This window comes from Artemia franciscana, chromosome 19, assembly GCF_032884065.1.
Source record: "Artemia franciscana chromosome 19, ASM3288406v1, whole genome shotgun sequence".
Taxonomy (NCBI): Eukaryota; Metazoa; Arthropoda; class Branchiopoda; order Anostraca; family Artemiidae; genus Artemia; species Artemia franciscana.
The window spans coordinates 3,925,788-3,942,953 of NC_088881.1; the positions used below are offsets into that span (position 1 = coordinate 3,925,788).

At 39.0% G+C, this 17,166-nt stretch overlaps 1 protein-coding gene across 2 annotated transcripts in view; it reads left to right on the forward strand.

The window, feature by feature from the left end:
- LOC136039172 (probable helicase senataxin) overlaps positions 1-17,166 on the forward strand; it is a 133,775-nt gene that overhangs the window by 83,822 nt on the left and 32,787 nt on the right. For both annotated transcript variants that reach the window (XM_065722686.1, XM_065722685.1), the window contains exon 7: positions 1,867-2,343. In XM_065722686.1, the coding sequence (XP_065578758.1) occupies positions 1,867-2,343 (477 nt within the window). The remainder of the gene's footprint in view (positions 1-1,866; positions 2,344-17,166) is intronic.

The window sequence follows — 17,166 nt, forward strand, 5'->3', positions numbered from 1 at the left end:
CCTGAGATATGGCATAGAAATCCTACGGACAATCTGGGTAAACATAGTGTATTTTGATTTGGTTGAACATCCTTCTTAACTTTTTCTGAAAGGTTAACTCCTAACAGTCACGGTCGCAGAAAGTTTAAACAAGCATAGTCGCAAGAAGTTGCAGTTATCAGTAGTCGCAGTTTCTAGTAGTTACACCAAATTGTTGCAGTCGCAAAAGTCAGAGGTCACAGCAGTCACAGTTCCAGTTGCAAGTTATCCCAGTCGCAAAAGTCGTGGTCATAGTCACTGTAGCTGTGTTAGTAGTAGTAGTAATAGCAGTTTTAGTAGCAGTGGTTCCCACATAGTGTCTTTTGGTCCTCAACATGCTTCTCAACATGCCCTGCAAGTTTCAACTTAATACACTAAGTTGTTCTTTTGACAACCTCCTTGCATATGGTGTAATTGATTCAGTTGAAAGTTCTCTGAACATTCCGCCATAATACCCAAGTACCCTAGTACCAGCTAGTAATTGTCGGCACATAGTGCTTTGTTGTTAGTTCAACATCCCAGTTAAAATTCCCTGAAAATTTCAACTTAAAACCCCCTACCTGTTCCTTAGATATTGCTGACGCACCCCCTGGACATCCTGCTTGCACATAATGTTCGGTTTGGTTTAACATCCCTTTCAACAGTCTCTGAAATTTTTACCATAATTTTTTTCCCGTTAGTTTTTCGAACTGTTTACGCATTTGAGTCCCCTGTTGATTTTTTCCAAAATTACTTTGGGTGTTCCCTATAGTACTAGAAAAATTTACCAATGTCCCATTTATCTATGAAACAGTCAGCCATCGCTGAGACTCGCAAAATGATTTTGAGGTATCGAATCCTCTTAATATGTATGTTTACAGCTTGGTTAAAAAATGATCTCAACGAATGACAACAATTTAACTTGCAGTAACTTAAAACAACCACTGTATTAATAAGGGTATTTTTTTAACAGCATATTTGTTAATTTTTCCCAGTACCGTCCATTCTATTTAGATTCATTACGACTTCTGAGACGAAAAGAGGGCATCCCTTCCCTTGAAAAGATGATGTGATAGATAAAACTGATGTTTTTGTATATTTGTATGCCTAGAGTCAATCCAAGATCTAGATCAACGAAATATTAGTTCCCTGATGTCATTTAAAGGTTTCGATGGTGTTACTAAGGTTTGGATTGTAGTTGAAATATTTACCTCAATATAAAATGTTTGCTGATAAAAAATATTTTTTTACTTTGTTTATTATTTCAGCTATTTTGTAATTATTTAATTTTTATAAATGTTCAATTAGTTAAAATAGTAGTTTAGCATATATATATACTTAATACTTGCCTATTATTCAGATATAAGGTTAATAATAGGTTAATTTTAAACAAGGTTATGAAATTATATTATCTGTTTTATTATTTACCTGAATGATCACAACTTATGTTTTAGTATCTTTGCACCACCGTTTTAAGAATAAAATATATTCTTTATTAGGAGAATATTTGGTAAGCTATCCTTGTATTGTCCTTTCTAAGCCTGTTGTGTCTGACTTTTGACGCAATTAAAGGTTGTCCTGTAGCTTAAACAGTTGATTTGATGAAAAAAAAATTGTTTCCTATAATATTTTTTATTATTTTTGCATAGTTTTTATATTCTATAAGAAAGCGTTATAAATTAATTGAGCAAAATAAACCGAATCTTTAATTTTAATAAATCCAAAAATAAATATTTTTCTGACAACTCTTGGTTTACACTTTTAATATTAATATTATTTTGATATTATGCTTTTATAATTATGTTTTTTTTTATTATAATATTGTGCTTATTTTGATTTATTTATGCTTTTTGAATATTATGCTTTTAGAAGCGCAAAAAGCCAATCAGGATCTAGAGACAAGATATGCTCAAGAACGTGCTAGTCGAACAGCCCTTGTGGATGACTGCCAGCGAAGGCTCGGTTCTTGCAGCGAGTCAGCGCTGCCACGACCTCCCGCTATGGAACCACCGCAGAAGAAGCTAAAAAGGGGGACATTAAAGGACATACTGAAGAAAAACTGCCTGCCCGCTGGGTATTGTTCTGCTCTGAATCAGACTAATAAGAAAACTGAATCTTTGAGCACTTCTGAAGCCAATAAAGAGTTTAAAAAACCAGAACCACGTGGTAGAAAATTGGAGCCGTTGATAAAAAAAACTGAGCAGCAGAAAAGGCCAATAGCGAAAGCCAAATCTACTGAGCAGCAGAAAAGGCCAACACCGAAAGTCAAATCTACTGAACAGACAAGGGGTATGGTTCTCCTTGAAACTATGATGGACCCTCAAAATCAGCGTTGTGCTCCAACAAGTACTATTTTTTATTCTTATTTTGAATTAGTGAGAATTCCTTATTGATAGAACACGACCATGGCTTTTTTAGTTTAATTTCAAAATATTTTTAGTCCAAAAAACGGAAGCAAGGAGAATTTTAAAGAGGGAAAATTGGCTTAAATTGAAAAGAAATAATTTTTGTATATTTATCACCGACCATGATTTTTTAAGGTTAAGATTTTTAGATTTTTAAGATTTTTTTAGATTTTTAAGATTTTAAAAATCGCGCGCGACAAGCGTGGCAGAACTGTGCCAACTGATTTGGGGACTGTGCCAACTGATTTGGGGACTGTGCCAAGCGTAGCTTAACTGTGTCAAGCATGGCATAACCCAGCTGTACATGTGGCATTCTAAGATGTATACCTGGTGGCGGAAAGTGAGCGCCCCCTCAAATATATCTATTTATAACGTTCATACGAAAATAAATAGTGGGATTTGTAATGGAATGGTGTCAGAATTATTTCCGATTTTGATTCTAATCCTGATTCCGGCGTTATGTCCTGATTCTTGAACAATTCGTTATTCTGATACCATTAGAAGGATATTTCCCTTTTTTGTGGTATCGATAATAATTCTGGTACTTGAGGCGGCCATATTTCCTAATCAATTCGGTATAAAAAAAATACTCCTGACACAATAGTTGACTATAAATAATTTGTTTCTTCCATGTTACATGCTTAAAAACTAATAACGAAGAACACTAGAAACTAATCACGGGCTTGGAGGTTAAAGCTTTTCATCAGTGATAAAGCTAGGAAGAAAATTTGCCGCTTTTGCTTGAAGAGTCTGTACTTCCTAGTTGTTGTTTTTTGTATTTTGCAACTGGTCGCAAGTGTAATGAATTTTATTTGGAGTATAAGTTAAGGTACCAATTGGTGTGGGGCACCTCTCCCCTAAAGAATTAACATATTTTAAAATAGTTCCTAAAACTATTTTCAAGCCTTGGAACTTCTTTTTTACCAGTCACTTTTGTACCCCAGCTACCTCCCATGCCGCCATCAGGTGCTACAAAATTTAATTTTTAAAATACAACCAGTAATCTAAGAACTAAAATCAAATTCTATTCTAAAAAATTACAAATTCCCTGTCGTTTCAGTTTCCTGCTAAGAACTCTGGTGGAACAAAGTATGGACGACACTGATAGTTAGCAAAAGCGGAACAGCCAATATCAAATGCCCCCTCTCCCTCTAAGGATCCCTCCCATCCTTTAATATAAAAAAAGATAAAAGCACAAAAACATACTAAAAAAGAAGATAACAATGAACCAGTCACCAATAACTACCTGCTGAAAACACAGCCGGAGCAAAGTGTACGATACTTTTAGTCAGCAAAAACAAAACAATGAAAGTAAAATTCCCCCCCCCCTCCAAAGATTTATGGACAAGACTGCACTGACACCCACCAATAACTACCTGCTGAAAACCCAGCTGGAGTAAAGTGTGTATGATATTGATAGTCATCAAAAGCAAAACAATCAGTATCAAATGCCCCCTCCTTAAGGATCCCTCTCCTCCCTTAATATAAAAAAAGATAAAAAAAAAACACACACACGCACACACTAAAAAAGAAGATAACAATCAACCACCCACCAATAACTACCTGCTGAAAACTCAGCCGGAGCAAAGTGTGGACGATACTGATAGTCAGCAAAACTAAAGCAATCAAAGTAAAATACCCCCCCTGCCAAAGATTTATGGACGAGACTGCTTGGAGAAACCCAGCTGGAGTAAAGCGTGTATGATACTGATAGTCAGCAAAAGCAAAACAATCAATATCAAATACCCTTCCCCCTTAAGGATCCCTCCCCTCCCTTAATATAAAAAAAGATAAAAACACACACACATTAAAAAAGAAGATACCAATAACTACCTGCTGAAAAACCAGCTGGAGCAAAGTGTGTATAATACTGATAGTCAGCAAAAGCAAAACAATCAATATCAAATACCCTCCTCCATTAAGGATTCCTCCCCTCCCTTAATCCAAAAAAAGATAAAAATACACACATACATTAAAAAAGAAGGCAACAATCAACCACCCACCAATAACTGCCTGCTAAAAACCCAGCAGAAGCAAAGTGTGTACGATACTGATAGTCAGCAAGTGCAAAACAATCAATATCAAATACCCTCCCCCTTAAGGTTTCCTCCCCTCCCTTAGTATAAGAAAAGATAAAAGCACACACACCAAAAAAGAAGATAACAATCAGCCACCCACCAATAACTACCTGCTAAAAACCCAGCCGGAGCAAAGTGTGTTCGATACTGATAGTCAGCAAGTGCAAAACAATCAATAACCAGTATCCCCTCTTAAGGATCTCTCCCTTCCCTTAATATTAAGAAAAGATAAAAACGCACTCATACACTAAAAAAGAAGATAACAATGAACCACCCACCAAATAACTACCTGCTGAAAACCCAGCCAGAGCAAAGTGTGTACGATAGTGATAGTCAGTAAGTGCAAAACAATCATTATCAAATATCCCCTCTTAAGGATCTCTCCCCTCCCTTGATATAAAAAAAGGTAAAAACACACTCATACACTAAAAAAAAAGATAACAATCAACCAACCACCAATAACTACCTGCTGAAAACCCAGCTGGAGCAAAGTGTGTATAATACTGATAGTCAGCAAAAGCAAAACAATCAATATAAAATACCCTCCTCCCTTAAGGATCCTCCCCTCCCTTAATACAAAAAAAAGATAAAAACAAATACATACATTGAAAAAGAAGATAACAATCAACCACCCACCAATAACTGCCTGTTAAAACCCCAGCCGGAGCAAAGTGTGTACGATACTGATAGTCAGCAAGTGCAAAACAATCAAAATCAAATACCCTCCCCCTTAAGGATTCCTACCCTCCCTTAGTATAAGAAAAGATAAAAGCACACACGCACACTAAAAAAGAAGATAGCAATCAGCCACCCATCAATAACTACCTGCTAAAAACCCAGCCGGAGAAAAGTGTGTACGATACTGATAGTCAGCAAGTGCAAAACAATCAAATCAAATACCCTCCCCCTTAAGGATTCCTCCCCTCCCTTAGTATAAGAAAAGATAAAAGCACACACGCACACTAAAAAAGAAGATAGCAATCAGCCACCCATCAATAACTACCTGCTAAAAACCCAGTCGGAGCAAAGTGTGTACGATAGTGATAGTCAGCAAGTGCAAAACAATCAATATCAAATATCCGCTCTTAAGGATCTCTCACATCCCTTAATATAAAGAAAAGATAAAAACACACTCATACACTAAACAAGAGCTAAGAGCTCGTATGGCACTTGTGACGAGGCATGAAGAGCTAAGAGCCAAGAGATCACATGGTATGAGCTCTAACAAAATTCTAAGAATCAATAGATTAATTTTAAAGGAAAATAAGAGGCTTAATGCCGGTCAGGATTTAAAATAAGTGCTCTGAGTCACGAGGTCCTTCTAAATGTCAAAATTCATTAAGATCTGATCACCCACTCGTAGGTTATAAATGCCTGATTTTTTTTTAATTTTTCCTCTCCCTTTAGCCCTCCAGATGGTCTAATCTGTGAAAACGACTTTATCAAGTCAGTTTGTGCAGCTCCCTGAGGCGCCTACCAATTTTCATCGTCCTAGCACGTCCAGAAGCACCAAACTCGCCAAATCACTGAACCCCTCCCCCCAACTCCCCCAAAGAGAGCGAATCCAGTACCATTCTGTCAATCACGTATCAAGGACATTTGTTTATTCTATCCACCAAGTTTCATCCCTATTCCTCCACTCCAAGTGTTTTTCCAAGATTTCCCCTTCCAAATCTCCCCCTTCCAAATCTCCCCTTCCAAATGTCAAAAGATCTGGTCGGGATTGGAAATAAGAGCTCTGGGACATGAATTGCTTCTAAATATCAAATTTCATCAAGATCCGATCACAAATTCTTAAGATAAAAATACCCCAATTTTCACATTTTCCAAGAATTCTGGTTTCCCCCTCCAATCCCCCCAATGTCACAGGATCTGGTGAGAATTTAAAATTAGAGCTTTAAAGCACAAGATCCTTCTAAATATCAAATTTCATTAAGATCTGGTCACCCTTTCGTAAGTTAAAAATACCTCAATTTTAAAAATTACCCCCCCCCCCCTCAACTCTACCAAAGACAGCAGACCCAGTTCGGTTATGTCAGTCACGTATCTTAGACAGGTTTTTATTCTTCCCATCCAGTTTCATCCTTATCTCACCGCTTTAAGTATTTTCAAAGATTTCCGGTACCCCCCAACTGCCCCCCCCATTACGCTGTATCCGGTTGAGATTTAAAATAAGAGATATGAGTTACGAGGTCCTTCTAAATATGAAATTTCATTAAGATCTGATCACTCGTTCGTATGTTGAAAATACCTCATTTTTTCTAATTTTTCAGAATTAACTCCCCCCCCCCCAACTACCTCAAAGAGAGCGGATCCGTTCCGGTTATGTCAATCATGTATCTAGGACTTTTGCTTATTTTTCCCACCAAGTTTCATCCCGATCCCTCCACTCTAAGCGTTTTCCATCATTTTAGGTTCCCCCACCCCAAACACCCCCCCCCCCCCCAATGTCACCAGATCCGGTCGGGATTTAAAATAAGAGCTCTGAGACACGATATCCTTCTAAATATCAAATTTTATTGAGATCCGATCACCCATTCGTAAGGTAAAAATACCTCATTTTTTCTTATTTTTCAGAATTAACCCCCCCCCCCCAAATACCCCAAAGAGAGCGGATCCGTTCCGGTTATGTCAACCATGTTTTTAGGACTTGTGCTGATTTTTCCACCAAGTTTCATCCCGATCTCTCCACTCTAAGTGTTTTCCAAGTTTTAGGTTTAAACCCCTCCCACCCCCCCCCAAATGTCACAAGATCTGGTCGGGATTTAAAATAAGAGCTCTGAGACACGATATCCTTCTAAATATGAAATTTCATTGAGATCCGACCACCCGTTCGTTGGTTAAAAGTACCTCATTTTTTGTAGTTTTTCAGAATTAAACCCCCCCCCCCAACTTTCCCAAAGAGAGCAGATCCGATCCGGTTATGTCAGTCACGTATCTTAGAGAGGTTCCGTTCACTCCTTGAAAACGGATGAAGATCCATTCACTCTTTCGTAAGTTAAAAATACGTCATTTTTTCTAATATTTCAGAATTAACCCCCCCCCCCCCAATAGAGTGGATCCGTTCCAATTATGTAAATCCTGTATCCAAGACTTCTGCTTACTTTTCCCACCAAGTTTCATCCCGATCCCTCTAATCTAAGCGTTTTCTATCATTTTAGGTTCCCCCACCCCAAACTCCCCCCAATGTCACCAAATCCGGTCGGGACTTAAATTAGGAGCTTTGAGACACGATATCCTTGTAAATATCAAATTTCATTGAGATCTTATCACCCGGTCGTAAGTTAATAATACCTCATTTTTTAATTTTTCAGAATTAACCCCCCTCCCCAACTATAGTACAGGAAAATGAGCTCCAAAAAGAGGTCGACCCGAAACAAATTACAACAGAAATGATTTTTACACCATCTTGTAGAGAAAAAAAAACTGAACAACATATCCATTTTCGCATATTCTGAGTCGACGCAAAATAACCGTTTTTTGGCTTTTAATGCTATTTTTTCCTTTATTCGAATAAAAATTGCAATTTTCGTGGACATCGGTTTTTCCTGACCTGAAGCATGATTCTAACCCAAAATATCATGGCGAGACCGAAAACGAAGTCGGATTTAGCGTAAGAAGCGTCATAAAAAAGTAAATGTATTTTTTCGACTTTTTTCGCCTAAAAAATATAATTTTCGTTGTAGCCCGATTTTCTTGAATGAAAGTGTGGTTCTGACGTAGAATCACGAGCTGAGACCGGAAATAGAATCAAATAGGTTGTTCACTGAACTAGAAAAAAAATTGTAACCATTAATGAATGATCTACATTTTTTTTAGAAAATAATTAGGGAAAGTGAATTACAAACCGAACTGGTTTTCAGTGGTCAGTATCGTAAATCACACTTAAAACACTCTTCGTATACTATTTAGGGTCAACCCATATTTAGACCCTATTTAGACCCTATATTTAGGGTCTATTCAATAGAATCAATCTTATAAAAAATGCAAAATAGAGAATCAGATTCCGACATATTTAGATCCTATATTTAGGGTCTATTCAATAGAATCAATCTTATAAAAAATACAAAATAGAGAATCAGATTCCGACTAGTTTCACAACTTCTTCATTTGGAATGGATTAACGACTAGGGTTCTAGGTTCTCTTCATCATTGTTGCTGTCGATTTTTGGGGAGTTGGAACACATTGTTCCCTTGCAGGTTCTGCATGCTGAAGTACAAACTAAGCCGTTTTTAAAGCAGCTACACCTCGCTGAACTACACTGTACACGACAGGAGCGCTTCACAATCTGTCAGTTGTTAATGGGTACAAGAAGTCATCTTTATTCTTCCATCCCCATTCCTCGGCTTTCAGTTCCGGATCAGGCTCCCCGGTCCATACCTGAACTTGATAAAAAACTCTATAGCTATGAAACTTGGCTGCATCAGAAGTTGGTGGCAGATGTTCTGGGTGAACAAAAGAGCCTGCCGTTGTCACTTTCTTTTCAAAAACTTCTCTGTGGATTTTGTTCAAATTCCCTCCTTTCGATGAACCGTATATGATCAGCAGGGCGTCTTCAGCAGCGGTCTTGATTTCCTCCTTCGAAGCGGACTTCTGCATGAACACTGCAGCTGATTTTCGGAAATCATTGTCTTCTATCAGCCTCTTCAGTGCAAGACCTTTTCCCACACCGTGGATTCGCGAAGTAGAGTCACAGCCTAACAGGGCGTGAGCGAAAAGGATCAGATGACAAGTATCTTGTCCTAGCTTCTCTTTCAGGGTGTGTATGGCCCATATTTGGGGAGCTTTATTCGACTTTGGCTCAGGTGCGAAGAATAGTTTCTTGCTTGACAAGTCACAGTGGTAGCATAAGAGAACCAATAGATCGGTATCGTCCCCAACTACGGCAGTGTCGTGATACCGTGAAGAGGCAACAGCAACTTCCACAATCGGGACATCTGCGTCACCTGATGCCTGGGAGACAGAGACACCTTTTGCACGGAGATGATCAGCCAAAGTGCAGATAAACCTGGCTTTGTTTTTCTTGCAAGATAAGAACTCTTCTTTCTTCACCTTGAGCTGTATATCTGCTGTGAAGAAGATCTCACGGCCAACTGTACGACTCCTCTGGGAGTGAGCCATATCTTTTATGGAAGCCCCACCATCGTAGCCGTCGAAAACGATAGTGGCAGAAGGGTACTTTCCTGTCACGTAAGTTGCATAATGGTCTAGAATCTCCAGATATCTTCCATTTTTTGTCCATGGTATCCTGTGCAGCAGAGCTCCTCCGTCTAGGATATATCGAGTGCCTTCGGGGAGGGGAAATGAATGCTTCTCAAGGTTGCACGCCTGGGCTATGGTCTTCGCAAGTTCTGGTTTGTTCGCAGTCCGGAGCATGCAGGAGCTGTCAAAAAGTGACGCTGGGCAGGAACACAGTTCGTGTTGAAAGTACTCAGTTTCCGTAAGATTTATCCTCCTCGCGATCATGATAAACTTCTGAAAAAGAAGAGTCGGGTCTAGTCGTTTGTAGTCTCCGCTTGGACTTTGCTTGGTCGTCATCTGGATTGCCTGTTGTTTTCGTCGAAACACAAAGACAGAGACCAGCTGTCCAGACATGGCGTCAATGACTTTTAGGCCAACATCTTTGGCAGAATCAACGTTGGCAGACGGATAGGCAGTTAGACCATTTGCTATGCTTCTTAACTGAACATCTCCCTCAAATGGTGAACCCCTTTCCAGAAACTCGATAATCGTCTGCGTATCTTTGCAGTCTCTCAGTTGCATCGGCTCTGACATCTCCTTGTTCTGATCGCTTGTAACGTACAGAATTTGTGAGATACGTTCCATCAGAAGGTTTACTGTAGAGCAGACTGGTTGCGACAAAACCTATAAGGACCTCTGAGCCTCTGACATGCCGCTGCCGTTGGTAAGGCCACCAGAGGTTTTAAGAGAGCGCATAAGCTCCTGTTCAATGACAAGATCTGTGGAGAGTCCAGCTCAGAATCTATCAGAACGTCTTACTACATGCATGCCACTCTGGAAAGCCTGGTAGACCGTAGGATGGGTATCTTCGAGCTTGTCCATTCGCTGGAGGTAAAGATGGCATGATTTCGTATAGTGGTTGTGTCCTGCAGCCGCCAGGTAAGGTAACATGTCTGTGGTAGACTTCAATTGGAGCTCCCATGACCCAGATCGTTCTTCTTTTACAAAGTTTCGTAGAATCGCAACCATGTCCAAATACTGGAACCAAGGCTTTGATGTTCGACACTGGAGCAGTTCTTTTCTCTTGCTGCTGATGAATTCCTGTATATTTTCTAAGGAAGGATTGCCTTCTGCAACCTCAGCAACTTACCTCCGCTAATCATTCATCAGAACACTAGCAGATTCACCGGAAAGTATTTCTCGACTGTTAGATGGCGGAATTTCGAATAAAATTTTTTCTCGGGGTAGATGGCGAATTTAAATAAAGGTTATGACTGTCATTGACCGGAACTAGTTTTCTACTCGACTTTCTGGCATTACTTGAGGTCTTCGTCCAATTGATTTCTCAGTCAAATCTGGGGAATAAACTTTGAAATTTTTAAAACACTAAGTGATGAATGTGACAATTTTCATTTTTATTGCATTATGTAGCCTTCGAAGTGTCTTATACTAGTGCCTAGTTCAGGTATTTTTACGAAAAACCGATCATTTGTTGAATAACAAGTGCCGATTGATTGTCTTTACAAAAATTACCGCAACGCATATTGATGATAGTGAAACTTTTTTGTTTTGCTCCAGACACCCAATCTGACTTCATTTTCTGTCTCAGCTTGTCATTCTGGATCATAATCATACTTCATTTCAAGAAAAACGGTCGGATACTAAAATTATATTTTTTTTCGGAAAACGTAAAAAAATCACATTAAAAGCCAAAACGCGGTTATTTTATGTCGACTCAGAATATGCGAAAATGGATATGTTGTTCAGTTTTTTTTTCTCTACAAGATGGTGTAAGAATCACTTCCGTTGCAATTTCTTTCGGGTCAAACCTCCATTTGCCTGTACTACTACCCTAAAGAGAGCGGATCCGTTCCGGTTATGTCAATCATGTATCTAGGACTTGTGCTTATTTTTCCCACCAAGTTTCATCCCGATCCCTCCACTCTAAGTGTTTTCCAAGTTTTAGGTTTCCCCCTCCCAACTCCCCCCCCCCCCAATGTCACCAGATCCGGTCGGGATTTGGAATAAGAGCTCTGAGACACAACATCCTTCTAAATATCAAATTTCATTGAGATCCGATCACCCGTTCGTAAGTAAAAAATACCTCATTTATTCTATTTTTTCAGAATTACCCCCCCCCCCCAACTACCCCAAAGAGAGCGGATCGGTTCCGGTTATGTCAATCATGTATCTAGGACTTGTGCTTTTTTCCCACCAAGTTTCATCCCGATTCCTCCAATCTAAGTGTTTTCCAAGTTTAGGTTTCCCCCTCCCAACTCCCCCCCCCAATGTCACCAGATCTGGTCGGGATTTAAAATAAAAGCTCTAAGACACGATATCCTTCTAAATATCAAATTTCATTGAGATCCGATCACCCATTTGTAAGTAAAAAAATACCTCATTTTTTCTAATTTTTCAGAATACCCCCCCCCCCAACTACCCCAAAGAGAGCGGATCCGTTCCGGTTATGTCAATCATGTATCTAGGACTTGTGCTTTTTTTCCACCAAGTTTCATCCTGATTCCTCCACTCTAGGTGTTTTCCAAGTTTAGGTTTCCCCCTCCCAACTCCCCCCCCCCAATGTCACCAGATCTGGTTGGGATTTAAAATAAGAGCTCTGGGACACGATATCCTTCAAAATATAAAGTTTCATTGAGATCCGATTACCCGTTCCTAAGTTAAAATTACCTCATTTTTTTTATTTTTCAGAATTAACCCCCCCCCCCCCAACTACCCCAAAGACAGCGGATCCGTTCCGGTTATGTCAATCATTTATCTAGGACTTGTGCTTATTTTTCCCACCAGGTTTCATCGCGATCCCTCCACTCTAAGTGTTTTCCAAGATTTTAGGTTTCCCCCTCCCAACTCCCCCCCCCCCCCCGCCAACATCACCAGATCCGGTCGGGATTCAAAATAACAGCTCTGAAACACGATATCCTTCCAAACATCAAAATTTCATTAAGATCTGATCAACCGTTCGTAAGTTAAAAATACTTCAATTTTTCTATTTTTTTCTGAATTAATCTGCCCCCCCCCCCTGATGGTCAAATCTGGAAAACTATTTCTAATTAACGTGGTCTGGTCCCTGATACGCCTGCCAAAGTTCATCGTCCTAGCTTACCTGGAAGTGCCTAAAGTAGCAAAACCGGGACCGACAGACCAACAGACCGACAGAATTTGCGATTGCTATATGTCACTTGGTTAATACCAACTGCCATAAAAAGAAGATAACAATGAACCACCCACCAATAACTACCTGCTGAAAACCCAGCCGGAGCAAAGTGTGTACGATAGTGATAGTCAGCAAGTGCAAAACAATCAATATAAATATCCCCTCTTAAGGATCTCTCCCCTCCCTTAATATAAAGAAAAGATAAAAACACACTCACACACTAAAAAAGAAGATAACAATGAACCACCCACCAATAACTACCTGCTAAAAACCCAGCCGGAGCAAAGTGTGTACGATAGTGATAGTCAGGAAGTGCAAAACAATCAATATAAATATCCCCTCTTAAGGATCTCTCCCCTCCCTTAATATAAAGAAAAGATAAAAACACACTCACACACTAAAAAAGAAGATAACAATGAACCACCCACCAATAACTACCTGCTAAAAACCCAGCCGGAGCAAAGTGTGTACGATAGTGATAGTCAGGAAGTGCAAAATAATCAATATCAAATATTCCCTCTTAAGGATCTCTCCCCTCCCTTAATATAAAGAAAAGATAAAACCACTCATACACTAAAAAAGAAGATAACAATGAACCACCCACCAATAACTACCTGCTGAAAACCCAGCCGGAGCAAACTGTGTACGATAGTGATAGTCAGCAAGTGCAAAACAATCAATATCAAATATCCCCTCTTAAGGATCTTTCCCCTCCCTTAATATAAAGAAAAGATAAAAACACAATCATACACTAAAAAAGAAGATAACAATGAACCACCCACCAATAACTACCTGCTGAAAACCCAGCCGAAGCAAACTGTGTACGATAGTGATACTCAGCAAGTGCAAAACAATCAATATCAAATATCCCCTCTTAAGGATCTTTCCCCTCCCTTAATATAAAGAAAAGATAAAAACACAATCATACACTAAAAAAGAAGATAAAAATGAACCACCCACCAATAACTACCTGCTAAAAACCCAGCCGGAGCAAAGTGTGTACGATAGTGATAGTCAGCAAGTGCAAAACAATCAATATCAAATACCTTCCCCCTTAAGGATTCCTCCCCTCCCTTGGTATAAGTAAAGATAAAAGCACACACACACACACACACTAAAAAAGAAGATAACAATCAGCCACCCACCAATAACTACCTGCTAAAAACCCAGCAGGAGCAAAATGTGTACGATACTGATAGTCAGCAAGTGCAAAACAATCAATATCAAATACCCTCCTCCTTAAGGATTCCTCCCCTCCCTTAGTATAAGAAAAGATAAAAGCACACACACACTAAAAAAGAAGATAACAATCAGCCACCCACCAATAACTACCTGCTAAAAACCCAGCCGGTGCAAAGTGTGTACGATAGTGATAGTCAGTAAGTGCAAAACAATCAATATCAAATATCCCCTCTTAAGGATCTCTCCCTTCCCTTAATATAAAAAAGATTAAAACACAAGCACACTAAAAAGATAACAGCCAACCACCCACCAATAACTACGTGCTGAAAACCCAGCCAGAGCAAAGTGCGTACGATACTGATACACACTAAAAGCAATACAATCAAGGTAAATTACCCCCTTCTTCTTAAGGGTCCCTCCTCTCCCTTAAGATAAAAAAATTTACACACACACACACACTAAAAAAGAAGATAATAATCAACCACCCACCTATAACTACGTGCTGAAAACCCAGCCGAAGCAAAGTGTGTACGATACAGATAGTCAGCAAAAGCAGAACAATCAATATCAAATGTCCCCTTCCTTAAGGATTCCTCCCCTCCATAAATATAAAAAAAGGTAAAAACACACACACACACACACTAAAAATAGATAACAATCAACCACCCACCGATAATTACGTGCTGAAAATCCAGCCGGAGCAAAGTGCATATAATACTAATAGTCAGCAAAATCAAGACAATCGGTTCCATTGCAACTGAAACCTCGTATAACTGAACCCCAAGCAACTGAACCTTGGAGCTTGTAACCCTTCGTGTAACTGAACCCCAAATAAAAGTTAATGCTCTGCACAAGCTGGTAAAAACCAAGGGTTCTCACCATAGGTGTATTACCTGATAGATGCCCCATAACAAATAAATGCTATATATGTGTACGAGCAGGGAAAGAGCCAATGCCACCGTTAAACGGATATGGAGATGGAGACTGTTTAAACAGTCCATTTTTAAGATTTTTTCGCGCCATTTCATCTCAGCGGCAAGAGTGTCAATTGGGAAAAACCAACGGAAAGCGAAGCTGGATTGTAAGAAAGGTTAATGAAAATTAAGCCGGCTAGTTGCGACTAACGATTAGAAAAATAAGTTATTTATAAATTGACCAAGCTTCGATTGTCAATGTCTATGTTTAAACCAATGTACATAAACTTAGTGCAGTCTATAGACCAGAATATAATTTGCACTTGGCTGAAATCAAAAGACATTTTCAACGTGTTCTCTTTTTTAACTTTAATAAATACAAAACTGTTAAGAATTTCAGGATTGAACATCACTACATACATTAAACTGTCAACCCAGAATCATTTCTTTTTCAGCAATCTATCGTTATAATGGTTTTTTTGTTGTTGTTTTTTTAACAGCTCGAAACTTGGATTGTTTTCCGGGAACTAAAAATTATGTTCTTATATTGGAAGGCACAGAGGGCGTTAGCCCTACTCCTCTGTGTGGTTGTTTCTGCTTATTTTAAGTTTAACTTGGTTATTAATTGTAATTGTGTTGCGGAGCAACACTACTGCTTTCGTAGTTTTTTTTTTTTTTTTTTTTTTTCACCGTGATCAGCGACCTGTAGCTCCGAAGTGGTTAGAGTTAAAAATTTGAGATTTTTCAGAGGGAAGGGAAACGTGAAACAGAGTAAAAAAGTTCCAAAGAAGTTCCTAAAATTTCTAATAGTTTTCCATAAAAAAAAATAAAACGGTTTTTTTCTTAGAAACTGTGCGTTCGATGTCAAGTTAAGACGACCCTAGCTTCGGAAATAAACTTGTTAGAAATACAGTTATGCTGAACTCATGTAGAACTTTCATTTGTCTCTTCGAGAACCGGAGCACAAAATTCCGTAGCTCTTACAGATTTCCCGGGAATAATTCCGGAAAAGTCCATCTCGTTCCGATTTTTTTTGGAATTTTCTCAAATTTTCGATTTTGATGTTTCTTATATTTTTATCGAGTAGTGCTATGAAAAGTATGCAAGAAGAAGTGAAGTGTTCTATATACCAAGTTGCTTCGTTCTCTAAGAAATAATTTCCGAAGTTTCGACGTTCTAGAGGTAACTTCTGTTCTGGACCAGCTAGAATTTTTTTTGCCAACGCGGTTCGACAGGTCTCGATCTCCTAACAACTGTAGCTTACAATAGTTTCTCCGAAATAAAATTCCTTCTTTGGGTTTTTCTATTTGGAAGTTTTGTCATGCCCTCGGGGCAATTGAAATTTTTGGTGAATTTGGTTTGTTTTATATTTTCCTAGTTTAGACCATCAAAAGTTAAGCAGAAAACTATAAGACGTTATTTCCGTATCTCTTTCAGATTTCCCGGAAATAGCAACTGTGTCCCGTAGGGCACAGTTGCACGTGTTGCTCCGCAACTGTGCCCTAAGGAACAGGGCACAGTTGCTGCAACACTTCCCGTTGCACAGGCAACGGAGGTCTAGTTTCTTTTCGCTCTGGGTTTTATTTGTTTATTGATGATGATTTATGGTTGTTTTACGTTGAAAATATTATTTGCCTTTATTTCAGCTCATTTTCGGGTTAATGTAATAGCTTTTTACTTTTCTTTGAAATGTTTTTGTGTAAAAAGCTTTTCAAAATTAATTTCTATGTATACAGCAGTATTAATATTTGGTTTCAGTCACTGTCTTGCAAGATTTCAAAAATGATATTTGTTTCTTGAATTAAGTGATAATAAAATGAAGGAAAAAGTATAAGTTGAAGTTTTGTTAAGGTAGGGGCCCAGGTTTCGATTCCCGCCGCAGTAAGGCTGGGCGACAAGCTTGCTACTTGTCCCTGCTAAAAGACCCAGCAACTGGAATGTTGATTTGACGCCCTATGCGTCAGCAATAGCAGGTCTGTAAGACCTTTACCCCCTACCATTGTTAAGGTATTCGGATTAGTGACACTTTTTGACTACTAAAGGCCCTGCAGCATGTTGCTACAACCGGGTTCGATCTCAGTGTTCCGTATTACCAAGATAAGTTTAAGCCCACTGCGTCACCACAAGACTTGAAAAGTCCTTGCGTCGGCCTTGCAGCGTCTTGCTACAGTCGGGTTCGATCTCTGGGTTCCGTATTACCAAGACAAGTTCAAACCCACTGCGTCACCACAAGATT